The sequence below is a fragment of the Vipera berus genome (genome assembly GCF_964194415.1).
Source record: "Vipera berus genome assembly, chromosome: 6".
NCBI classification, from domain to species: Eukaryota; Metazoa; Chordata; class Lepidosauria; order Squamata; family Viperidae; genus Vipera; species Vipera berus.
Genome location: NC_138208.1, coordinates 37,174,394 through 37,200,985, shown reverse-complemented (window position 1 = coordinate 37,200,985; position 26,592 = coordinate 37,174,394). Strand labels below are relative to the sequence as shown.

Sequence of the window (26,592 nt, the reverse complement as noted above, 5' to 3'; positions counted from 1 at the left end):
CAGTCATGTGATTGCCATTTGCAACCTTCTCTGATGACCTCTCCAGAAAGTCATAGGAAAGGCTGCATGTTGCTGGGGTAAGTCTTCTCCACTTGATTTCTCTCTTCTAGCCCCTCTGCATTCACATTGCACTGGCAAATCGTATCCTTTCGCCAACTCTTGCTATGTCTCCCTCACATGCTTGTGCATGTCTTGCTCCTCCCCAGTCCTCCCTCACACCATTTCCAACCTATGCTACTTTTCTCACATCTCCCCTCTTGCCCTTGTGCTGCCTCCTCTCACTTTCATGCACCCTCCCTAATACATGTCTCATGCACTTCTTTGCATGCCAGACTGTGCTTCACATCCCTAGACAGTGACTCCTCACTCTGTCCCCTGCCTGGCATCAGCCATTTATGTGCCTGTTAGCCTGGGAGTTCCAACTTCCTGCCACCTTCACCATGTCATTGGTTGTGAGTTTACAGAAAGATGCCTTAACTAATGACTGTGCAATTCAATTAAGACAGCAACTGGGAATGCAAGGATTGCTATCTTAAGTGGTGTGGTTATACTTTACAAATGCATTCCTTACCAAGAGAAATTCAATTCCCACCTGCCATCACAAGTAGAAGGTTCCCTGTAGATTATTATTTCTTGACACATAAAATAAACATACATGGCTACCAATTATGTCTATTTTATTTACACCCCAAAGTTCAACTTTAAATTTGTTGCTTTTACCGTTTCAAATACAAGTATCAATAGTGTGAGTAGATTTGAAAGTTACGATGGAATGTGAAACTGAAGAAAGAATGGAGAGGAGTATTGGCAGCATATAGCTTTCCCAGGAAGAAGGCAGTACATTCCAGAGAGAAGCCCAAAGTAAGAAACTGGCAGTTCCAAGCTAGATGGGGCAGGGGAAAAGAGGTTCATGATATCAGCACCCTAGAATCTCTCAGGATATTATCAGGGTAGAAAACTGTAGCTTCACTTTGGCTAGATTGTGCCCATTAAGTATAAGCAAATGAAGGATTGGATTTGACTGTATTTTACTGTGTTCTTTTTGGGGTTGGGCCAGACAAGGAGTTAGTTTATTAACAAGAAAAATGGCCAAACCTACAATTATTGCACAGTTACAAACTATGCTTCCAGACCATCACAAATCAGGGTACTAAACTCTATTTGTTATTCATCAAAACAATATTGTGTATATTACTGTTTAAAAATATTAAAATGTTAACTATATTGGTTTCTATTAGTTTGAAGTGAACTGATTTTAATTGCAACCTTCTTGGCAACTATGTTTAAGATAAAATTATTTCTCAATATAGCTAACAACCAATTTTCAAAAATTAATTAAATATTATTAAAATGCTATTAAAGGTAATAATAAAATTGTTTAAAAGGTGTTACTGAAGAAGTTTCTGGTCTGGAGTTTATTGGAAAATTATCAAGGGGAATTTAAAATCAAATTAAGAGAACAATTAAAGCAGAAAGATGTAATTGTCGATGTTTCTCCCATTTATAGTTGTCTGAAAGATTTAACATGGTTAAAAAGAGTTATGATGAAGAGCAAATTAAGTCAGAATTTGAAATACAATTGTGTATGGTGGATGAACATATAGTTGCCAATATGAATCAACTTTTGTTGAAATTTGAAACAGGAAGAACAGGTTAAGAATGTATGATAAAATGAGCTAAGAATTTTGGTTATAATATGCAGATGGATCAATTGGAACATATGTGATTAGAAAGGATGACATTTACATTGTGGTATGATCTCATTTTTTTAAATGAAATGATGTATCATTGATACATGATGCTACAGATATTATTTAGAATGTATAAAGTCACTTCAAATATATGTTGGAAATGTGAACAACATGAAAGAGACATTTTATCATGCTTCGTGGACACATGAAAAACTAAAACAAATTGGGTCGAAATATAGTTTGATGCCAAGGGTTTTAAAGATTAATATTCAATTGAAGTCTGAACTTTTCCTTTTAGGATCAATGGATAAACATCTAGGAAAAAGCCATGGAAGATTATTTCAGTGTATGATCATAGCAGCAAGATTGCTTTATGCATGAAGATGGAAAGTTCCAACCTACTCACTATGGACGAATGGTTGGTGAAGTTGACAGATTTTGCAAAAATGGATAAATTAACTGCTTTGATTAGAGAAAAGACATTATTTGCTTTGTTGACTGAAGCCTCTTAAGGACTTTTTGCATAAAAATAAAAAATGAACTTGTGATTTATGATTTTGATGATTAGACAGGCTAAACCATAAAAAGAAGAGTATTTTGATGTAAACTTAGAGAAGTCAAAATATGTTTGTATTTACAATGCTATGAAAAATATTGTAAGCCATTTCTTTATACTTTTTTCCATGTCTTTAAAAAAATTCCTATTCTTGCACTTTTTGTTTTCTCCTTGCTTTCTCTCTTTTTTCTTTCTTACTGTTTATTAGTTTGTAATAGCTTTTACCCTTGTTTATGAGTTTTAATAAAAATCACATATGGAAAAATGTTTTGACAATGAGATTGGAAGTCAAATGCAATGTTCCATCTTTTTGTGCTGTCCAACATGCAACAGTTAGAACTTCTTTACAACTATCAGCCACAACTGTTCCTTCCTAAGCTGAAGACTTTTCTGAAGTCAGGGATCACAAGTACACAGAAAAGTAATGACCAGTTTCTCTTCCTCTTCCTGGGTCCCTCTTCCTATACTGACTAGGTAAAATTCCTTCTTGAGGAAGGAATCTGACAAATGGTCAGGTCGTCCAGCACTAATGGCTAAGGGCTCAATTTGTGTGCACAGTCATCAGATTGCAAAAAATTGACTAGTGGAGGAGGAAGATAAAGCAGTTTTCCTAATTGTTGTAACGTCTACTCTTTTTGTTTTCAGAAGCAATGACCACAGCACTCCCACTCCTCACAAAGGAAAAGGTGATGTCATCAGGGGGCAACCAAGGCTAGACCTCTCTTCCAGTGCTTGTTGGCAATGCCATGTTCCAATGCTCTGTAACATGATTTGCCTGGGCTATTTCTCTCTTTAGATTTGTTTTCATCTTCTCCTTGACAAAGGAAAGCCACAAGGACAAGCAAAGAACAATATTTCTTTGTTTTCTTCCCTTGACATTTCTTTGGTTTTCAGGTGAAAGTCCCTTTATTTGCCACAACTACCCAAAAATAAAAAATAAAGGGGGGATACCTGTATCATCACCCCAAAAAGTCTTCTCCTAGGAAGGGATACATAAGGATCTCAGTAAAAGGAATCCTGATGTAGGTGTGCAGTTTGTCCTTACATGCCGAGATGTGATGAACCTCTCGAGTCACACCTTTGGAACTAAAAAAGTAGAAGAAAAGAGCTGCAACACTCTTGGCTGGAGTTCGTATACAAGACTTGGAAAGAGGGGAGAAATCTCCCAGTCAGGCTACTTTTGGCTTCAATAGCAAAGTACTTGGAAATGTAAAGATAAGCAGGTATATATGTATAGAATAAATGTAACTTCCATAGAAACCAAAGCTTCCCTTTGAAAGAAAGATTGTCTTCAATAGACATCCTGTAATTATCCTTCTGATAGTATTAAGCTACCACACCCAGCATCACTCACTCTTGACAGTCAGAAGATTCTTGAAGTTATAATTCAGATACATCTGGAACCAAGCACCCAAATTTTGATCATATGATTGTGGGGGCACTACAACAACCATAACTTTGAGAATTGGTAACTATTATTTGTTCAGCATTGTCATAACTTTAGTTACTGAAGAAATGGTCATCAAGCAAGGATTATCGATACTACAGAGCAGTACAGGGTACAGGTAGTTCTCAATTTATGATGCACCATCCCTCCAAAAGCTACTTACAACCTGATTTAAAGTTACAACTGCAGCAGTGCCTCTGTGGGCTTCTGCACAAACTTCAGGCACATGACTGACTGCAGGGATGCTGCAGCACCCCATGCCCATTCCTCCCATTTCACCCCATGAAGTCCTCACAGGCCTTGGGCCTGCTTCTCACCTCACCAGATCCCACACCCTTCTCCCACCCTATTATTGATCGGTCACTTATCTTCTATAAACCTCTGAAGTTTGTGTTGGGAAAGGAGTGCAGGCTGCTCTGCCCCTCAGCATCCCTAGGCAGCATGGCTTCATCCCAGAAGCAGGTACCATTTTCAGAGCAGCCACAATAAATTATGGCCATTCTGAAAATGTTGCCAGCTTCTGGGATGGTGACATGTAGCCTGCAAGGATTCTGAGGAATGGAGCAGCCCATTGTCCTTGCTCAGTGCAAGGTCTGGAGCTCTACAGAAGTGCATGATCAGTGACAGGGGATGGGGTAGAGCAGACGTGTCAAACACAAGGCCCGGGGGCCGGATCCGGCCCGCAAAGTGGTTTCATGTGGCCCGCGAAGCCATCCTGGAAACAGTGAGGGAATGGCCCCCACTGCCTTGGCCCTGGCCCAGAGACCCTCCTTCTGCCAGAGACCCTCAGATCTGTCCCACTCCTGCCCAGGCCCCCATAGGCACCCTTAATGCGAACGATGTAGAGCTGGCCATGCCCACCCAGTAGACCATATGCAGTCTAGCCACGCCCACCCTGGCCATACCCACCCGATCCCTTGAGGGCAACCACAATGCTGATGCGGCCCTCAATGAAATTGAGTTTGACACCCCTGGGGTAGAGGGTATGGGATCTAAAAAGGTGGGAAACAGCCGCAAGGCTTACGGGAACCCAATAGGGTGGGAAAGCAGGCCCAAGGACTGCGGGGATCCTGAGGGGTGGGAAACAGACTTTGGGAGGCCCAGGACAGGTGGGTATAGGTTGGGCTCCCAGGATATCCCCCACCAGAGTACCCCATACTGCTTAAAAACCACATTGGGGAGAACAGGGATAGGAATCATATGACATGATCAGACAGGTGCCTTACTTAATGACAAGCACAATTTGCAACCAAAATGGGTAGGCTCCATTACAGTTGTAACTCAAGGACTACTTATATATGAAAACAAATACTGAGTGAAATGGAAGAATTAAATTAGAAAGAGCAAAGAGAATAGGGTACTAATAATTAATAACCATAACAACTATACCATATATAACCTATCAGCTTTATTCGGAAGATCAATCTTCACTACAATAATTATTAGCAGTGACTGCAACTACAAAACTATGTAAGAAAGCAGTGACCCAGATGGGTCTTTATACAACATTGCTGATATAGCACTATACTTTAAAATTATTATTCATAACATCAATAGCATTTACCGTATTTTTCGGACCATAAGACACACTTTTTTTCCCCAAAAGTGGGGGGGAAAACGAGGGTGCGTCTTATGGTCTGAAGGTGATCCGTATGGCCAGCCCCAACCTCTGCAAGTGGAAAGCAAGGGAGATTGCCAGGAGCACGAATCGGCACGTGCTGAGAAACGCCGATCTCACACTCCTGCAATCTGCCTCGCTCGGTTTCAGCTTCCCTTGCTACAAGAGAAAGCAGGCTGAAACGGAGTGAGGGAGATTGCCAGGAATGCGAATCGGCTGATCTCGCGCTGCTGCAATCTCCCTCGTTTCAGCCTGCTTTCTCTTGTAGCAAGGGAAGCTGAAACCGAGTGAGGGAGTTTGCAGGAGCTCGAGATCGGCCGATTCGCATTTCTGGCAATCTCCCTTGCTCCGTTTCAGCTTGCTTTCTGAAAGAGAAAGCCGGGCCGTAGGGCCGCCTCTGCGGGTACTGCTCTAATGCAGAGAGGGAAGGACAAAGAGGGAGGGAAGGAAGGAAGGAAGGAAGGAAGGAAGGAAGGAAGGAAGGAAGGAAGGAAGGAAGGGACAATGGGAGAGGGAGGGAGAGAAAGAGAGAGAAAGAGAGGGAGAGAGAGAGAAGGAGAAAGAAATAGGGAGGGAGAGAGAGGGAGAGAGAGAGGGGAGAAAGAAAGGGAGAGAAATAGAGGGAGAGAAAGAGGGAAAGAGCGAGGGAGAGAAAGAAAGGGAGAGAGAGAAAGGGAGAGATAGAGGGAAAGAGAAAAAGAGGGAGAGAAAGAGGGAGAGAGAAGGAGAAAGAAAGGGAGGGAAATAGAGGGAGAGTGAGAAAGGGAGAGATAGAGGGAAAGAGAAAAATAGGGAGAGAAGGAGTTGGAGAGAAAGGGAGAGAGAGAGGAGAGAGAAAGAAAGAGGGAGGTGGAGAGAGGGAGAGAAAGAGGAGAGAGAGAAATTAAATTAGTAACATGATTGTTAAGTGAATCTGGTTTCCCCACTAACTTTGCTTCTCAGAAGGTTGCAAAAGGCAATCACATGACCCTGGAACAATGTGACCATCATAAATATGAATCGATTGCCAAGCATCTGAATGTAAATCACATGACCCTGGGGATGCTGCAACAGTCATAAGTGTGAAAAATGGTCATAAGTCACTTTTTTCAGTGCCGTCGTAACTTTGAACAGTCACTAAGTGAATCATTGTAAGTCAAGGACTACCTGTACTTTATCATTATTTTTCCTTTTTTGGTGGGGGGGTCAAGTTTTTGACACCTTGCTGGGCGACTGGTGGTACTCGGACATTGCCTTGTCCTAAAAGTGGTACAATGGATGAAAAGGTTGAAAAGCCCTATTTTAGTATACCGGTACTATTTGGTTCAGAATTTTTTTTCTTGTTTGCCTGCTCTAAAAACTGGGTGCGTCTTATGGTCAGGTGCATCTTATGGTCCGAAAAATACGGTATTTCTTTATGGTGTTGACTTTATAGCCAAATCAGCATTAAAGGAATGGGCTCTACTCCTATATTTTCTTTGATCACTGATCAATTCCAGAGACGAACTCTGGATTTAATTACAGTTGAAACACTACTATCACTAGTTAGCCACCACTGTTATTCAAATGCATTTACTGCATTTTTCTCCAAAGAAGATTTAACAGCTTGAAATAGTACTTTGCAAATAGCAGAAAGTAAGTTTAAATGAGCTATCTTCAGTAAGACTACGGATTCTCAAATACAATTGTTAGAAATGACTGCCCTAACCACTGAAAAAGAAATGGTAACAGGGAAAGAAAGATGAGGAAAAGAGTCAGAAAGTAGGGAGGTAACAGAGCAGAGAATGTCACATCATCAGCAAGAAAGGACAATTAATGGATACCATATATTGCTGCTATTACTATGTCTATCACCACCACTACACATACATATTTTCCACTAGGAATCTCAGATCAGGAGGCATGTACTGATAATCAGAATAATGCCAATTTTAAACAGGAATTAACTTGAAGAAAAGATAAAAATCTGTAATAGAAAATTACTGATGGAGTATTATATATTATGGATGTTTTGTGATACACCTGCAACCACAAATATACACCAACTACGAAGTTCCACACTGGCTCCTAAACTCTGTCCTGGGAAAGCATGAAGCTGCTTTTGAAATGTGTAAAAGCAGAACCATGTGAACTCAAGATAGATGCTTCAGAAACCAACATGAAGATGTGTATATATTCCTAGGTACTAATGTTAGAGTATATTAAGATCCACACTTATCTGTTTTCCGTTACTGTTTGATGATCTTTGAACTTATATAACTAATTATGGTACAGTATATTAGCATCTGCAGATTTACTGTAGGATCAGGATTCAACTCTGTACATTTAAAGTTCCTTTGATATTTCTTAAATCCTAATATTATTTTCTCTATGTATATAGGTAGTCCTGGATTTACAACCACAATTGAGCGCAAAATTTCTTTTACTAAGAGAGACATTTGTTAAGTGAGTTTTGCCCCATTTTACAACCTTTCTTGCCACAATTGTTAAGTATATCACTGCAGTTAAGTTAGTAACACAATTGTTAAGTGAATCTGTGTTCCCCACTGACTTTGCTTGTCAGAAGGCTGCAAAAAGGGATCACATGACTCCAGGATCCTACAACTGTCATAAATATAAATCAGTCGCCAAGCGTCTGAATTTTGATCATTTGACCATGGGGAGCTGCAATGGTCGTAAATGTGAAAAATGGTCATAGATCACTTCTTTCAGTGCTGTTGTCATTAAAGTTGAGGACTACCTATACATACATATATATGTGTACACGCAGACAGATTACATATATATATATATATATATATATATATATATATATATATATATATATATATATATATATATATATATATATATATATATATATATATATATATATATATATATATGTCATATATATATATGTCATATTATATATATATATAGAGAGATACACACATATACATACACACACACATATACATATACACACATACATACACATACACATACACATACACATACATATACATATACATACATATACATATACATATACACATACACATACACATATATAACTGTCTCGGTTTAGTTATATCCATTCCATACACAATAAACCAACAATAAAAAGAGTATACTTTAAAACAGTACTGTAATACTAGAAAAATAATAATTTCACCCATAATAGACATTTATATTTTAGATAATTTCCAAACTATAAAAGTTACATTATTTTCTAAAACACCTAAAATAAAAAGTACAATTATTGTTGTATTAAAAAGTTTAAAAAATGTTTCTACACTAAAGCAAAAATATTACCTTTGGCTATACAGGCCTTCTATACAAGCTTTACACCAGGGCTTCCCAACCAAAGGTGCTTGCAACCCCTGGGGGTGCAAGATGATATTCCAGGAGATGCGAAAACTTGGGTTTTCAAAATTATATTGTATATGTATATGCATAATTCGTTGCCGAATTATATTGTATATTGTATATGCATAATTCGTTGCCGTTATTTTGAACTTTTGTAAGGGGTGCAAGAATACATCAGAAGTGTTCTACGGGTGCGGGGTATAGAAAAGTTTGAGAGCCGTTGCTTTACACTGTTCACTTTCTTTTATAGCAATGAATTTCCATGTCTCATATTTACTCAAAAGATGGACAATTCTGCCTTTAAAACTTTTTCCTGTATTTCACCCCCCCACATGAGAAAATTCCTATGCAATATCTAACAGAATTGCTACCTTTAGCTAAAACCATAATCCTTTAATTCAGTTACTGACCAGCATATACTTGAAAAAAATAACAGTCTCAATTTCTATATACCAACCTTTTTTTAATGCACTGAAACCCTCATGTATATGCAGATATTCCTCTCCCTCTTCATACATTAGGGGCAGTAACCAAAAAGAAGGATATAGCAGACTGAAGCTAAGTTAAAAGAAGAGGGTAGCTGAAGTGAGAAGAGAGGAGAAAGGAGAAAATCAGACTGGATGAAAATAAGATGAGAAGATGCAAAAGCTGCCTGGGTGAGGCATAAAAAAGAGAAAAAACTTCAATCCATGAAGTGAAGTGAAGTGAAGTGCATTCCATCCTGATTTAATCTCAGGCTAACCTTCGAATACATCAGTACTTTCCAGAAACAATCTGAAGTTGAAGTTGTCTGAAGGCTGAATCATTGCAACTGGACTAATTTTCTTATGTTAGTTTGAGAGACCTTTCACCTTTCAGAATCATATTATTCTGTAATTATTTGTAAAAGACCCATTGTTCAAAACTTATTAGTGGCTAAGAAATGTCAAGACCGCAAGTGTATGTATATAAACACTTTGTATTTATATTAAGTCTCAATAAAGATATAACTTCAGGAGTACAGCAAATTTTCAGAGTTGACCCAAGGACCTTTAAAGAGATCAGAACTGAGTAACATATGATACTAGTGGAAACACTGCCTAATTTTGAAGTCTCTTGAAGCTCTATTGTTAATAATAATAATAATAATAATAATAATAATAATAATAATAATAATAATAATAATAATAGTAATAATATTTTATTTATATACCGCCCTTCTCCCGAAGGAGTTATCCCAACAAAAGACATGTCCCAAGTTAAAATTATTTCATTAAATCCAATGGAGACATTTGTATATATGCATTACTGTAACAGAATACAGGATAACAAATGACTCTGTAGTTAGTCATAACATATTCTCACTAGTATTCAAGCTCCTGTCTGAGCGTGCCCACAACTTGCAGCAAGAAGCTGTATTTCTCATGTTAAAACAGGCAGATAGAAATCATGAAGCAAAAGTACTCTGTACAAATTTGTACTCAAAGGAACTATAAGATATGCCTATTGCTTATATATCTGCTCGTATCTGAACCTCTCTCTCATCATACCTCTATTCTCAAATTTCATTTTTCAACTAAGAATGCAAGCAAAAAGACCCCACACAAGAAAGCAAAAACATAGAATGTACAATTGAAATATGACTGTTATAAATTTTCCCCACTCTTTTCTGTACCTGCTTGCTCCCGGCAATATATGAAAACTATTTTAGATAATTTTATTAGTTAACAACTTCCTTTGTTATTCCCACTTAAATAAAACAAGGTTAAGTACAAAGCCATCCATGCAAAAAAGTGGCTTTCTGCCATTATATTTTGTTCTGTTTTTCAGGATTACAGCCCAGCTATATGAAATTAAGCAGAATTTTGTAGCAACTCTCAAAAGAGAGGAGTCTTTTAGTCATTATGCTCTCTTTAGCAAAAAGAGGCTAATATAAGTACACTGGAAAAGCATCACTGGTAGTTCTCAGGCCCTAATTCTCAAGTACTTATTGAGAATCTAAAGTTTTATAGACCTCTGTGCAGCAGCTGATACAATTCATTCTCCTTACAATTTCAATATTAGTCTTACTGCAACATAAGTGCAAAGAAAAGTATGGTATTAATTTGCTATTATCTTTCTATGGGTATTTTTGGCTCTCTATAAGCAAACCTTCAATAGATACAGAGATAATGGTACTCTTCCTCCCCCATCAGGCCATGAAGAAAAGTCAGATGTAAACAAGACTAGCAATAGTAACCACAATTTTAACTGTTCCTCTGTGTGACTATTTATCTTCATGTTCTAGTGGGGCTATGCTATTGTGTCACAGATGATATGTAATAGGTAATGCTTTATCCAGCAAAGTGTAGGAACAATGAGATAAATGAACAAACATTCTGCAAAAGCCCAGGAGAACTGTTGATGTAAGATGTTCTGGAAACATGATTCCAATCTACTGAAGCTTTTCAATTAAAGTACTCCACTTTCTTATATAGAGTTAACAGATCTCTTGGTTGCACTATTTCTTTCATACTTTGCTCTCTCAAAACTGAGAAAAGGATATCAAGATCATTCCAGTTGCTATGGCTGAATGTATCTGTCCATCTATCAAAATGGTAATCTCTTTAACCTCATAGATATGTAGAATTTACATTATCTCATGACTCATATATGAGCTTTTACATGGTGTTCACCTTAGTTGGGGGGGACAAGAATGTGTCTACTTTTACACAGCGTATACCCTGTGTGCTATCTTCAGTTATATTGACCATTTGGGTAATATATCTGTCATATATGGTTAATGTGTCTACCACATCTGTTCTCTTTTGCTACCTGATTTCCAATAAAATTATGGGTAGGTTTCTAACATCTCAAATATAGGTAGGCATGGACAAAGTGGGATATTATACAACCATAAAACCCAAATCTACTTCTGCTTCATTGACTATGCTAAAGCCTTTGATTGTGTGGATCATAACAAACTCTGGCAAGTCCTTAAAGAGATGGGCATACCAGACCATCTTATTTGTCTCTTGAGAAATCTATATGCGGGCCAAGAAGCAACAGTGAGAACTGGACACGGAACCACTGATTGGTTCCAAATTGGGAAAGGAGTCCGGCAAGGCTGTATACTGTCGCCTTGCCTATTTAACTTATATGCAGAGCACATCATGAGAAAGGCAAGGCTAGATGAATCAAAAGTTGGAATTAAGATTGCCGGAAGAAACATCAACAACCTAAGATATGCAGATGATACCACTCTAATGGCAGAAAGTGAAGAAGAACTAAAGAGCCTCTTGTTGCGGGTGAAGAAGGAGAGTGCAAAACTTGGGTTGAAACTAAACATTAAGAAAACCAAGATCATGGCATCTGGCCCTCTCAATTCCTGGCAAATAGATGGGGAAGAAATGGAGGTAGTGACAGATTTTATTTTCCTGGGCTCCAAGATCACTGCAGATGGGGACTGTAGCCAAGAAATTAAAAGACGCTTGCTCCTTGGGAGGAAAGCCATGGCAAATCTAGACAGCACACTAAAAAGCAGAGACATCACCCTGTCAACAAAAGTGCGTATAGTCAAGGCTATGGTCTTCCCAGTTGCAATGTATGGCTGTGAAAGCTGGACCATAAGAAAGGCTGAGCGCCAAAGAATTGAAGCCTTTGAATTATGGTGCTGGAGAAGACTCCTGCGAGTTCCTTGGACTGCAAGGCGATCAAACCGGTCAGTCCTAGAGGAGATCAACCCTGACTGCTCTTTAGAAGGCCAGATCCTGAAGCTAAAACTCAAATACTTTGGCCACCTAATGAGAAGGAAGGACTCACTGGAGAAGAGCCTAATGCTGGGAAAGGTTGAGGGCAAGAGAAGAAGGGGACGACAGAGAATGAGGTGGCTGGATGGAGTCACTGAAGCAGTAGGCGTGAGCTTAGATGGACTCCAGAAGATGGTAGAGGACAGGAAGGCCTGGAAGAACGTTGTCCATAGGGTCGCGATGGGTCGGACACGACTTCGCAACTAACAACAACAAAACCCAGATAACCCATTGGTCTATTGATAGACAGAGATATGATTGATTATGGCTAGGCCTACTGAACTGAAATGAGAACTCTACTGTTGAACAGTAAATGCTGCTCCGCAGTATTTGCAGTATAGTGTTTCATCTATTCTATATAATACTTCCTAGCTGGTCTACATAAAGGGACAATTAACAATTACCTTCACATCATAAGTTATTATTCATAATACATCTACACCCAAGTAATGATCTATAACTATCTATTCAGAATTGAGTAATAATCTTGACAAATATTTGTACACAAGCATTTCTGATATTCAATTATCCAAGTAAACAAAATTCAACAGGCCAGAATCATAACATAGGAACAGCCTCTGCTTAGAAAATATGTACAAAACACAATAAAATTTTTAACCTGTAAAATACAGGCAGAAAATACTGCAACATATCTACAAATGTATCCTTTTAGGAGAAGTATCATTTTCCAAAATTAATAGATGAAAGAACTATCAGGATCAACTAGCAATACCTACTTATCTTAAAACTATTCCTCACTGACAAAGGAAGTACTTGTGGGACACCAACGCTCTGGCAACAAAGTGAAGAATCTGCAAGAACTTTTGCTTAGCACTAAGAAAGTTATTTACATTGCAATTCAGTTTAAAACAATGGCCATGCTTGCAGAGATACTAGAAACAGTAGCCTAATATAGCTAATTAGAGAAGCCTAATCTATATCATCCAACATGCCTATGCAAGCAAAAGTCAGCAGAAAATATATAGAATAGTTCTGAAGCATATCTAGGAATAAATATGCCTGATAAACAATCTGAAGAATTTTGTGACATTTTACAAAGTAACAAACTGATTACCACATAAGCTTCATAAAGCAAAGTTCACTTCATTAGACCAATTTCTGTTCCAAAAAAGGATGTCAGTATTATTCACATATACACTCACAAACATAAAGTAAACTAACCAGGAATACCAAAAAAATAATTGCTGATACTTTGTTTTCTACCAAAAATCTCAATACTATGCTTATCCTAAGTAATTTGATGGCAGATTAGGGGCAATGGAAAAAAACTACTAAGATATATATATATATATATATATATATATATATATATATATATATATATGTGTGTGTGTGTGTGTGTGTGTGTGTGTGTGTGTATGTATGTATATATGTGTATATATATATATGTATATATATATATGTATATGTATATATACATATATATATATATGTATATATACGTATATAAAGGGATGCGGTGGCTCAGTGGGTTAGGACGCTGAGCTTGTCGATCAGAAGGTCGGCACTTTGGCGGGTCGAATCCCGAGTGCCGCGTAACAGAGTGAGCACCTGTTACTCGTCCCAGCTTCTGCCAACCTAGCAGTTCGAAAGCACGTAAAAATGCAAGTAGAAAAATAGGGACCACTACGGTGGGAAGGTAACAGCATTCCGTGCGCCTTTGGCATCTAGTCATGCCAGCCACATGACCACGGAGACGTCCTCGGACAAGTGCTGGCTCTTCGGCTTTGAAACGGAGATGAGCACCAGCCCCTAGAGTTGGAAACGACTAGCACGCATGTGCGGGGGAACCTTTACCTTATACGTATATATATATGTATACATATATATATGTGTGTTTTCTGAGGTTTTCGCGGGTGTTTGTATGTGGATCTTTGGTCATTCGGGTTTTTTCCCGCGTAGAATTGAAGGTGTAGGAGCAATGTTTCGACGGAATCCCATCCGTCATCCTCAGGCTGGTGGCTTCAGCTTCCTTCTTCTGGGAGAAGCATGTGGTCGTGGCTGTTTGTTCCTCTTTTTTAAACTGCCAGAGGGGGTGTGTTCTGTGGGTGGAGGTGTGCTCTGATTGGGTGGGAGTGTGTTTTGAATGGTGGGGGTGTTCTGATTGGGTGGGGGTGTATTTTGAGTGGATGGGCTGGTCTCAGCTGCCAGCCTTAGACGGCTGGCACCTTAGACGGCTGGCAGCTTAGACGGCTGGCAGCTGAGACCAGCCCATCCACTCAAAACACACCCCCACCCAATCAGAACACACCCACCATTCAAAACACACTCCCACCCAATCAGAACACACATAATCCCCCACCCAATCAGAGCACACCTCCACCCACAGAACACACACCCCTTTGGCAGTTTAAAAAAGAGGAACAAACAGCCACGACCACATGCTTCTCCCAGAAGAAGGAAGCTGAAGCCACCAGCCTGAGGATGACGGATGGGATTCCGTCGAAACGTTGCTCCTACACCTTCAATTCTACGCGGGAAAAAACCCGAATGACCAAAGATCCACATAAATATATATATATATATATATATATATATATATATATATATATATATATATATATATATATATATATATATATATATATATATATATATATATATACATACTAAGGGACGCGGTGGCTCAGTGGGTTAGGACGCTGAGCTTGTCGATCAGAAGGTCCGCAGTTTGGCGGGTCGAATCCTGAGTGCCGCGTAACAGAGTGAGCGCCTGTTACTCATCCCAGCTTCTGCCAACCTAGCAGTTCGAAAGCACGTAAAAATGCAAGTAGAAAATAGGGACCACTACGGTGGGAAGGTAACAGTGTTCCGTGCGCCTTTGGCGTCTAGTCATGCCAGCCACATGACCACGGAGACGTCCTTGGACAAGCGCTGGCTCTTCGGCTTTGAAACGGAGATGAGCACCGGCCCCTAGAGTCGGAAACGACTAGCACGCATGTGCGGGGGAACCTTTACATATATATATATATGTATATATGCATATATATATATGTATATATGCATATATATATATATATATATATATGTGTGTGTGTGTGTGTGTGTGTGTTTATATATATGTATATATATGTATGTGTGCATATATGTGCATATATATACATATGTGTGCATATATATACACATATATGTGTATATATATATATATATATATATATATATATATATATATATATATATATATATGTTTGAAGACCCACATACTTGTGTCTAAGTATATACATGGTGAGATCCTTTCTTATAAACTCTGATGAAAAACATTATTTTGAGATGAATCTTGTGTTAAATTATTCCCCATTAAAATTTAATGTTGTTACATGCAAGTTTAATATCTAACAACAAGGACTACAGTATACCAAAGTTAGTGATCTTAAACTTGTATCATTCTGAGCCAACATGCTATTTAAACAAATATTAAAAGTATCTCCAAAGTAAAGGTAAAAGTTTCCCTTGTGCAGTCGTATTTGAATATAGTGGGTGATGCTCATCTCTGTTTCTCAGGCAAGGGAGCCAGCATTGTCTGAAGACATTTCTGTGCTCATGTGACCAACATTAATATATGTCGAGGCACACAGAATGCTGTTACTTTTCCTCCGAAGTGGACATTTCTATTCACATTTGCATACTTTCGAACTGATAGGTGGGTCGGAGCTGGGGTAAGTAATGGGAGCTCACCCCGCTGTCTCCAACCTAGGCTGTCAGCTTTCCAGCTGACAAGCTTGGTGTCTTTAACTGCTGAACCATTGTGCCCTTGAAAATTATTTCTATACTGCCCATATAATCGGATTTGTGATGTTCAAAAATATAAAAACAACCAATATAACAAAACTCTCTCAATGCAAATACCTCCTGCCAAAGCATAAAAGGAACAGACACAGCTCAATCACCATTAAGCTTTGAAAACCTGCTTGAAAAAAATGTTTTCACAGTTCTGTAAAATATCAGCATTAATGGGGCTAGGTACCTTTCTGGGATAATGTATTTCAGAGTAGAGGGGCTAGCACAGTGAAGACCTGACTTCTGGTCCATGACCCCCTCAGCTCCTAAGGGGAGATACCTTGAGTATTATTACTAATTAAATAACTTTCATTATATTTCAATTTGTTTTAGAAACAGCTATAAAAATTCCTCACTGCTCACACAAATGATTTTCCCAGCACTCCAGAACCATGATTGTCAATCCTTCATTTATCAGAGCATAACATATAGATTGCTGAAGCCATTCACACATTAAAAAATACTCATGGTATTTATATGTTCTATTATTTGGAATGGGAAATACAAATCAAGTAGATATGTTCTAAAAGAGATTAGAGATACCAGCCGTTTTATCATTGCATATTTGCTCACTTAGTAGGAAAGAGCATCCCTCAGGATGCTGAAAAACAGAAAACTCTCAATTATATACTCCTCTCCTAAATAATTTCAGTTCCATAAGCCAGTAAAATAGCAGAAAATCTTTCTGAGGCAATTCTGTTTTTTTTACTTGAGAGATATAGCACATATTGGAAATTCTACATCTAGTATTAAAGGAAGAAAAAAGGCAGTCACGAAAATAATAATCAATAAGTCAGCAACTATGAAACTCTATTTTAAATACATCAACCTGTTCAGAACAATTACATTTTATCCAGTTCTACAAAATATAAATTTGATAAATAACTAAACTTTAAATTTAGTGTTCCTTTATTGAACCATGCTGGCTGTAATCCTAATCTAACATAAATATTAATTTGACATACTTTTAACTATATAACACAATATTAAAAGGTACTCAAGACATGAATAGAATACCTAATTTGTTCATAAAATATTTGATCAATGGTTGATGTATATTTTCACTTCTCCTAGCTTATGCTTTCATGGGGAAGCTTATACCATTCTAAAACATTCTAAGCATCTGTAATGCCAGTCATACTTCTATCATCATAGAGTACTTTAAAACCATGTATCAAAAGCCAATATCTGAATGGCTAATATCTACTTATAGAGATCCATGAAAAGGAGGATTACGGACACTTACAAAAAGCATTTTTGTTATGTCATTCATTATTACACTGTCCTTAGATGAACAATGAACAAAAATGTGATGATAAATAAAAAATGCTTATGAATAATGTGGCTAGCATTACATAATATTTTTCAATATAAATTTGGTATTTTTGCTCTGTGGCTTGCAGATGTGTTAAGCAAATTTATCTGTGACACTTACCAGTAGTAGAAGCAAAACCCACTATCTGGAAAGATAGCCAGTGTGATACGATAGTTAAGGTGTTGGACTAGTTCAACAAAGTTCCTATCTAACCTAAAGCATGAAAGCACACACCAGGTGACTTTGGGAAAACCATTTTTTTCTCAACCCAATATATTGCACCGAGTTGCTCTTGCCAACATAAAATGAGAAGATTCTCATTTAATTTACAGTGAGTCAAAGAAGAAAGAGGATATCAAGTTTAAAAATAAAGTCATGCAAATATGTTCAGCTTAAGAATGAAGTGTCTCTTTCTGAAAAGAACTTTTCAACTTGTCAAAGATCCTTTCATAAAATAAAGCACAATTGTTCACCTGAGAATTAGGTGAAAAGAAGCCACTGTGTATCTGTATAATGAAAAATAATTACAGATTTATATAAGAGGTAAACCTGTAATCCAGGGGTCCCCAACTTATGGGCCGCGGCCCGGGATCAGGCTGCAGGCTCTTGACCAGGCCGTGGAAATGGCTGGCCAGTGTGCGCACACATGGGTGTGCATTCCCACTTGTGCTAGCTAGCGCCTACGGCCCCGTTTGCACATGCAAAGGGGGCTGCTAGCATGGGACGAGTATCCGCAGCCCATTTGCGCATGTGCAAATGGGCTGCTAACCACTGCAGGGGGTGCACGGTATCAACACATGCCGCATGCACAAACGGGGCCGCTTTTGCCGTGCCAGTGTGCGTGGCCCCATCCGTGTGCATGCACCAATTTTAAAGGTGCTCTGCTTCCCTCCAGTCCGTGAGCTAGGAAAGGTTGGAGACCTCTGCTCTAATCAATAAAATCAATGTATGATATGGCATTGAAGTGGGAAAAGTAAGCTTTAGAATGTAGGTTGATCACACTATAACACAAGTATCAGAATATAAAGTTTATGTTACTACAATTATTCAAACATATGAAAATGAAAGATTGTTCAAGTTAATCCTCAAAAGGTTTAAAATATTGTTAAATTTGTGAAATAAATTCATGAATAATTTTTCTTCCTCTTTACAGCTTTCTCCATTCAGGAGCTACTGAAGTTTCCTTATAAATACTCTTGCAAAGAACAATATTAAAAGCCACTTTTATTTTCTAATATCGATCTAATATAATATTGATCTAATAGTATCTAATCACTATCAAACTATATGGAAATCCCAAGAATTCAGTGGATATGTCTGCTTTGAATAAAGAAGAATCTGAAACAACAAAACTCATTTAAAATTGTTAGAATATTACAACATTCAGATATGTTCTTGATATATTCCTACTACATAAAAACCACTAAGAAAATACTGGGACCAAATATTTTAAGCTAGATCTATTAAAAGAATGCAATACAAAACTGGATTTTCAAACAATGTTTTAGAGAGAAGAAAATTCAAAATGATCACTGAGATTAAAGAAAAGTAAATTCTCAGTCAAGGATGCTAATTGTGTCTCAGTGCTAGTTTTGGACAACTGGGTATAAAATTGCAATTACAATGGCTTAATTTTGTACTAACTTTGAAGCTCATGAAAAGGCATCTTAATATTCATTCTCTCTAATAGCATATAAATCATGTGGCTCAATTTATTGATCAGCATTGACTACTGCTTGATAAAAGATGTTTTAAAAATTATGGATTAAGTTCTTTAATATTGTTAGATTGCTTAGAAATAAAAGTACAAAACTGCAAAAAGTAAATATACAAAACTATATTTGCACGGACCTACTTTCTGATAACTCAGTAACTGTTTCTGCACTATGGCTGTGAACTCTGGAGCTTCCAATTGGAAGTCAATCTAGGACAACCATTAATAACTGTACCAATAAAATTGCATTTTCTCAATCAGAATAATTTTTCAACAGACTGATTTTAAATTATTAGAATGTGCATATCATAAAAGTGCGAGCAGCTCCTTCCTAAATTGACAGGGGTGGGAGATAACTTCTCATATTTATGTTACAAGCCTCCAAAACTCTACTTTTTTAAAACAATGGCCACAATTCATAGAATTGGATTTCTAAACTAAAGTACAGTAACACATCTTCCAGTATAAACTACCATATAATCTGTAAATGTACTTTCAGTGTTTAAAAAAAACAGAAGGAAATCACCATGATGACAATTCTTACTATTTTTTTAAAAAAATATGAAGCCAATCGACTGGGATTGCAATTGAATATTTAAAAATCATTTCAGAAACCATTTAAAGAATGTTTTAAAAAACAGACAGAATTCTATATTTATATGCAACTAAACCAACATTTGACCAGCAATATTCAATAACAATGTGTACATGCAGTCTTTAAAATAATTGTATGTCAGTGTCTTCAAACAGCAAGAATGCCATTTCCTTATTATTAAATATAAAATGAAGTTTTTAAAACCCAGTACTTTATATTTTCTTAGGCAAGCAATTAAAATACTAAGTTACTAATAAAAAGCTTCTTACAACAAATATTTGTGCACCCAGTGCACCTGAAATTTAATACTGGTAGAAATAAAAGACAACTCAAAAACTTCAGCCATAAAAGCCTTTCAGCTGCCAAGAGAACACAATTTTAATATGTTTTAGAAAGTGAAGATATTATTTTTTACCTTCACACAAATTGAAATACTGTTTAAAACCTAGTGCAACTGCTTCAAGAGACCTGATGGTACTTACCGCAAGTAATACTGTTTTAAAGCGAAGGCAGCATTAGAACAACTTCTGGGAAAGTTAAATGCTTCCACTATTTCTCCCCACTGATTCTTCTCAGACACCTGTCAAAAACAACACACGGAGATGCACAAATCCACACACAGACACACACAACGTCGTTGATTGTCACCATCAAAAGGGCTGCCATGAAACAAACAAATATGATAAAGATTAAAAAAATGATAGGATCTGGAATTTCTATTCTTACTGACAGTCACCGGCGATACAATATTGCTCCTCCTCTTGTGTTTTACATTTCTTTTACAGGGGAGTGAGAAAGTGAACGGATTTTATTCTGTAGAAAGGTTTGTTTTTGTCTTCGCTGCCTGGACAATAACCAATCGGGAGTTCCTCTGTTGCCTGCTTTTAAATCCTCCCGCGGTCCGTTAAAACCCAAAGAAGTTGAAAATGAGCCAAGGAAATCTCGATGGGGGACGCCCCCACCGGCTGAAGGTGCAAGAAAACCGTCCCGCTGAATCTCCCCCCTCCGCAAGCTCCACAGATATAGAGAGGCCTTTCTTTTGAGGCCTACATTTCTGTCCCTAGTCTTGAAGCCTAAAGATGGCTATTTGATTACACATCGTCTTGGCTGCCCCTTTTGTTATTTCTCCCCAGAAGGGGCTCCGAGAGCAGCGTCAAGGCCCCCCCACGGCAGTGAGGATCATTTCCTAGCCCATACTCCCTGCCGATTATCGATGTTAAACATGCCCGCTAATTTTGAGTTCCACTAAAACTGCACTCAGACTCTGCGCGAGGCGCGTACACACACGTACACACACACACACACACACACAAGCGGAAGAAACTGCCTCCAAACACAACCTCCTCCACTCGTCTTTTCCCCAGAAAAGGAGTAACGAGCCAAATATTGAGGGCAGAGGGAAAGGGGGCACGAGAAGCTGCCTTCGGCACCCCTGAATCTCCCCTTTTCGGCTCTTCCCCAACAAGGCCGAGCCGCCAACCTACCTTGCCTGCTTCCCTCTTCCACTTCCCTCCTTCCCAAGCCGGCTTGAAGAACAACCGATCCCGACCCCCCCCCGCCTTTCCCCCAGGGTCGGAAGAGAGTTTCGAGGGGAGGTTGGTGGGAGGGAAAGCTGAAGGAAAACTTCCACTCACCTTCCCAAATCCGCCTAAAGTGGTGACTCGGGTGTAGAGAGCGTGAAGATCCAGCTCCTTTCCACTCACCACAGGGATCTTCTTAAAAGGAGACCTGGCAAGAGAGAGAGACAAACAACTTGTCAACTCTGCCCCCCTTTTCTCCCCTCGCAGGGGGCCGCCTCGTCCTTCAGGGCAGGGGCTGGAAGTTAAAAATCGGTCGGTTTAAAAAACCTCCCCCACCACCATCCCCTTCCATCTCCCCATTTTCCTTACCCTCTGCTGTGGTGAAACTGCCGCAGCTCGTCCAAAAAAGCGAGTCCTTTTCTCCGATGGTCTGGTTGGTTTTTACCAGCCGAGTTTGCCATTTTCCCCCCTCGGATTTAAAAGATTTGGGTTTTGTCTCCTTAAAAAAATCCAATAGAAAAACAACAACAATCCGCAGCTCCTCCTTGCCTTTAAGAGATCCAGGTTCCTGTACTCGGCCGGGGATCAGCCATGGAGAGGGGCTTGTTTAAGAAAAGAAAGAAAGAAAACTTTAAAAGGAATAAGAGAAGCCGGAGAGTGGTAATTGCGAGTCCTGTCTCCACACAACGCACAGGGAGGGAGAGGGGCACCTCTCGGTAATTCTTGCTGCTGCCGCCGCCGCCGCCGCCTGCCTGCCTGCCTGCTGCTCTCAGCACCACAAGCCCAACCAAACCAGCCTGCACATGAGACTCAACATGGTGCTGCTGGATCACACAATGAATTGGGTTAGTGTTGTGGTAGGGTGGGGGTTGGGGAGGCTGGAGTGAGGTACTGACAGTGTATGTGTATTACAGACGCGAATCCATGAAATCTCCCCTCTCCCTCGCTCTCATATACGCTCGCGCGCGCGCACACACATATACACACTGTACGACGGCGGCGGCGGCGGCAGCAAGATTCACTTCTCTCTCTTCAGACAAAAAGATCTGAAGCAGCCGTGCTGCTGCCTGGGCGAGAGCGCAACACAGCGAACCCCAGCGGTGAGCCGAGGCACTGCAAAAGGCAGCTTCGAAATGGCAGAAGCCAGGCCGCCAACGAGCAGTTCCTGGCGGGGAACAATAGGCTTCTCTCTCGGCTAAGGGCTCATCTGCAATGTGCCGCAAACTTCACACAAAGCCGGGCGGAAAGAAAAGGCAGGAGACAGAGGAAGGGCTACTACCGGTTGTTCCAGGGTTAGGGGCAGAGGAAACGTTCCATTCTCCCGAACTTTAAACAGCTGGAATACTTACTGAAAGATTAAAAAAATAGGGGAAGAGGAAAGCTAGGTATTTTTAATACATCTGCTGTATTTCTTTAATTAGTAATAATTAGTTAATAAGACTTATAAAAAGATAAATTTTAGTGAAGTTATTTATAATGCATATTCCCATCTATTTTCACAGATTGTATATCATTGGAGAATTCTGGCTCCTAAAATTAGGAGAGATTCATAAGATATTAAAAAGTTTAATAAAACATGATTTCTTGAAACTCACTAAAATACATTTCACAATTAAAAAGTTACAAAATATATTTAGAAATTGCCTATATATTAAACCAAACACACGTGATAAATGGAGCATAATAATGAAGCCTAAATCTGTTCTGCAATTCTGCCTCCTGCAATGGGAGGTAAAAAGATGAAACACTTTGAATGCTTGAAATATTGTAGAATACTGTAGAAGGCAGATTCTGTCCCTTAGTGCTAAAGTATTTGTTGTGATAATTCATGCTATGATACTTAATTATATTGTATATATGTGTGTGAGGGGAGTGTCCAGTAATCATATAGATATTACTGGTAAAAATTATAGCCAAAGCTCAAGGTTTCTTAATTCAAACATGTGCATCTTGAATGTTGCATAACTAATCATGTTCTGATTAGTTGGGATTCTCTCCTGCTAAACCACATTTCCTAGTATTTCTTGCTATGGCCATATTGGCTTGGACTCAGCAACTTTTAAAAGGCTATAGGTGCCTCACCTTGATTTATAGCAATTATAATATACTGTGTGATTAGTAAAATAGGGGATTTGTTTTTCAGAATGAATAAGTGATTGGTTTACATGCTTTTCTTTCCAAATTTTTAATCTTATACACAACTGCCTAGGATTCAGTTTCAATTACTTCACTGACTTCAATGTGGAAATATGTAGGAATGGTATAATTTATCTGAAGAATATTAATAAGGGAAAACAATCACAATAGTAGCTCAAATTAGAATTCTTAACCTGTGTGTATGGAATTGAATGTTTTTGTTCTCTTAGAGCAGCAGACATAAATTAAGAGAGACCTTAGTCATAAATATGATTTTCAGATAGTTATGAATGAAGGTAAATATAGTTGTTAGCTTGATAATTCAAATTACAGTAATACATATTTTAAAATTATGACTTTTCCTATTTAAAGGATATAGGCCCATAAAATGATTGCATTCTAACAAGGCTGGTTGCTATAATTTTGTTCTTTACTTTTTAATTTATTCATGGTAACACGGATGAGGATGCAATATTGTAGGTGGATATTTGAAAGCTGGAACATGTTTCTCTCTTACGTGGTTGGCTAAAACTCATCACGATGCTATTAATTTGACACATTAATTTGGTACAATTTGGTTTGCAAACTGATTGCAGTAGTTTGTGATCTTAAGAGATCCTGTCAAAGATACCAATAACAAAGGAGAATATTTGTAGCTCAGGGTTGACATGACGGGTCCTTGGAGCTTGCTTGTTTTCTTGTAGATGTTTCATTACCCAAACTAGGTAACATCAGTGCTAGTAAAGAGTGCTCTTTGCTGTCAGCTTGCAAACAGCACTCTTTACTAGCAGTGATGTTACCTAGTTTGGGTAATGAAACATCTACAAGAAAACAAGCAAGCTCAGAGAGCACCAAGGACCTCTCTAAGGTAGCAATATTCCCTTTAAAATTTAGATTGCATTTCTTCAGGAAACTAAGTCAAAATCTATGAATTTTCAGTTGGCCTGCAGTTTCATATTGAAAAACGAGAAATAATGAAGTAATAAGATGCTTGATAAGAATTGCCTTCGACATAATCATAATTGTAGTGAAACCCCTTTAAGGAGCACATACCAGCTTTTTAAAAAATGTTTTAAATTCTCGTATAATTTCCATATGAAACGCTGCAGAAATTTTTCCTACATAACCTTCTGCTTCTAGCGACAGTATTCAGGCGGAGGTATCTCCGGTTAATAATACCTGCAGAAATGCTCAACATCAACCTAGTACTGTAAGTGACCGGTGCCCAATTAAAAACGGAAGCTCAGTCGTTCCGGGAGAGTTGTCAACAGTCCTCGAATGACTCAAAAACTAGGGGTCTCCCTCCCACCGGTGTTTGGCAGAGGTGAGTGAGTCAGTTTCAGTTTATGTGTACTCTAGCGGCAGGAGCAGCCAAGGCGAGGATAGGCAAATTGCGTAGAGCACGAGTAGAAGGGTTTCTGTGGCTGAGCGCAGCAATTGCGCACGTCCCTTACGTAAGTGTCAGCTGGGGATTCCCTGGAGGGGGTCATTTTAATTCAACCATTCCAAAGACCCTAGCAGACGTTCTTGCCTTATCGCTGCCCGCATCCTCGGGCTGAGGAAGCTGCAGCGGCGGGCCCCAAGCCAAGTATCGCTTGAGGCGTCTCTTCACAAAATGGCGGAGCCCACGGGAAGGGAGCCCCATTTTGTGCCCGTAGAGCTGTCAGCAGAGACGGCTCTGCTTAATAGGGCACGGGAGCAGAAGGCGGTGGCCAGTTCACGAAGCGAACGAGGGAGGGAGGGATGAGAAGCACTTCGTAAGCGCTCTCGCCCGGCCCTTCAACGAGGCTTTACGTAAAAGCCCGAGAGCCGATGCAGGCGGAGCTAGCAAGCGAGAGCCACCCGGACGATTGTGAACAATCAGTTGTACTTTCGCCCGTCTTCGATAGGACTTATTCTAGCTTGGGAGTCGTTTGGGTTGGCGGCTCCTTTGCTTTCCTTCTCCCTTTGGATGCGTGCCTTTTTTTCTTTGCCGTGTGGAATTTTCTTAACCCGGCAGAAACTGTTCAGCCTCGCGATCAGTGGCTTCCTCCCCTTCCGCCGCGACGTAGGTCTTTACACGGTTGGGGGAATTGGATGCCGGTCACAACAGTGGAATGAAATAAGCGACTGTCTTGTGCTATTTTCTGGCTTGTTTTCTTTCATGCCTCGGGTTATTTCAGCTTTTTAACTAGCTCAGCCCTTGTAACTTTTCCTCCTAGTTCTCTTTCTTTCCGAAGCTGCGTCTTTCTTTTCTGAAGGATGGATGAGTGGTTTTAGATTGTATCATTAATCATGATGTCACATTTAGAACGATTCTGTTTCTTTGGGGTTTACTACTCCTTTCTGAATATATCGCTTTGTTAGAATGATGCTTTCTAAGTTGCACTGCTGGCAAGCTTGTAAGATGTAACTGCGCCTGTGTTGAGAATCTCATTTGTCTTTGTCAGAATTTTTAAAGGTTTGATTTTTAAAAAATAAAATAAAAAGCAATACAAAACTCTTGAGATCATTACTTATTACAGTGCTAATTATCTTCCCATCCTAAGATAATAATTTGTAAAGGGTAAAAAAAATGGAAGCTGCTGTATTGTTGGGAAATAGAGGCTGTCAAATGGTATGAAATCCATCTAGTATTTTAAAGATATTAAAATGAAAGGTTATGAAGGGCCTTGGATTGTATGAAAGGATGTAATTTTATTTGATTTGCTGTAAGTATGAAAATAAAAGCTAGTTTGGTATATTGTTAATTTTCTACCAGTGTTATCCTTGTTATAATTTACAGAAATGAGGGGATCACACAGGTACTTTGCCTCAGTCTTGTTTGTTATGTTTATTACTGTAAAAGGATATGAAAGAAGCTTACTGAGGCTGCTTTGTTAGTAGAAACAGTATCTACTTTTCATTTGTTTTGTGAAAATGCCTGCTACTTTCTGCTTGCAATTTGTTTTAAGTGCCTCTTGGTTTTCTGAGGTATGGGCTGCTCACAGCTTGTTTTTGGGTATTTGGTGACTGATTTTAAATTTGCTTGCTTTATTAATAATGAATCTATGAAATTTGCTCCTATGTGATATTGAGTATGTTAATAGTGCTGGCTTCAGTACAGTTTAATCCAGGGGAAATATG

The 26,592-nt window shown here is 38.9% G+C and overlaps 2 protein-coding genes across 2 annotated transcripts in view; one reads left to right on the top strand and one right to left on the bottom strand.

The window, feature by feature from the left end:
* The window catches only part of ARID2 (AT-rich interaction domain 2), a 182,451-nt gene extending 160,303 nt beyond the window's left edge, over positions 1-22,148 (bottom strand). The window contains exons 1-3 of the mRNA XM_081330945.1: positions 21,721-22,148; positions 21,466-21,559; positions 20,314-20,411 (exon numbers count right to left, since the gene is read on the bottom strand). Coding sequence (XP_081187071.1) covers positions 20,314-20,411; positions 21,466-21,559; positions 21,721-21,812 — 284 coding nt within the window. The 5' untranslated portion in view covers positions 21,813-22,148. The remainder of the gene's footprint in view (positions 1-20,313; positions 20,412-21,465; positions 21,560-21,720) is intronic.
* SLC38A1 (solute carrier family 38 member 1) overlaps positions 1-26,592 on the top strand; it is a 540,785-nt gene that overhangs the window by 440,670 nt on the left and 73,523 nt on the right. The window lies entirely within an intron of this gene.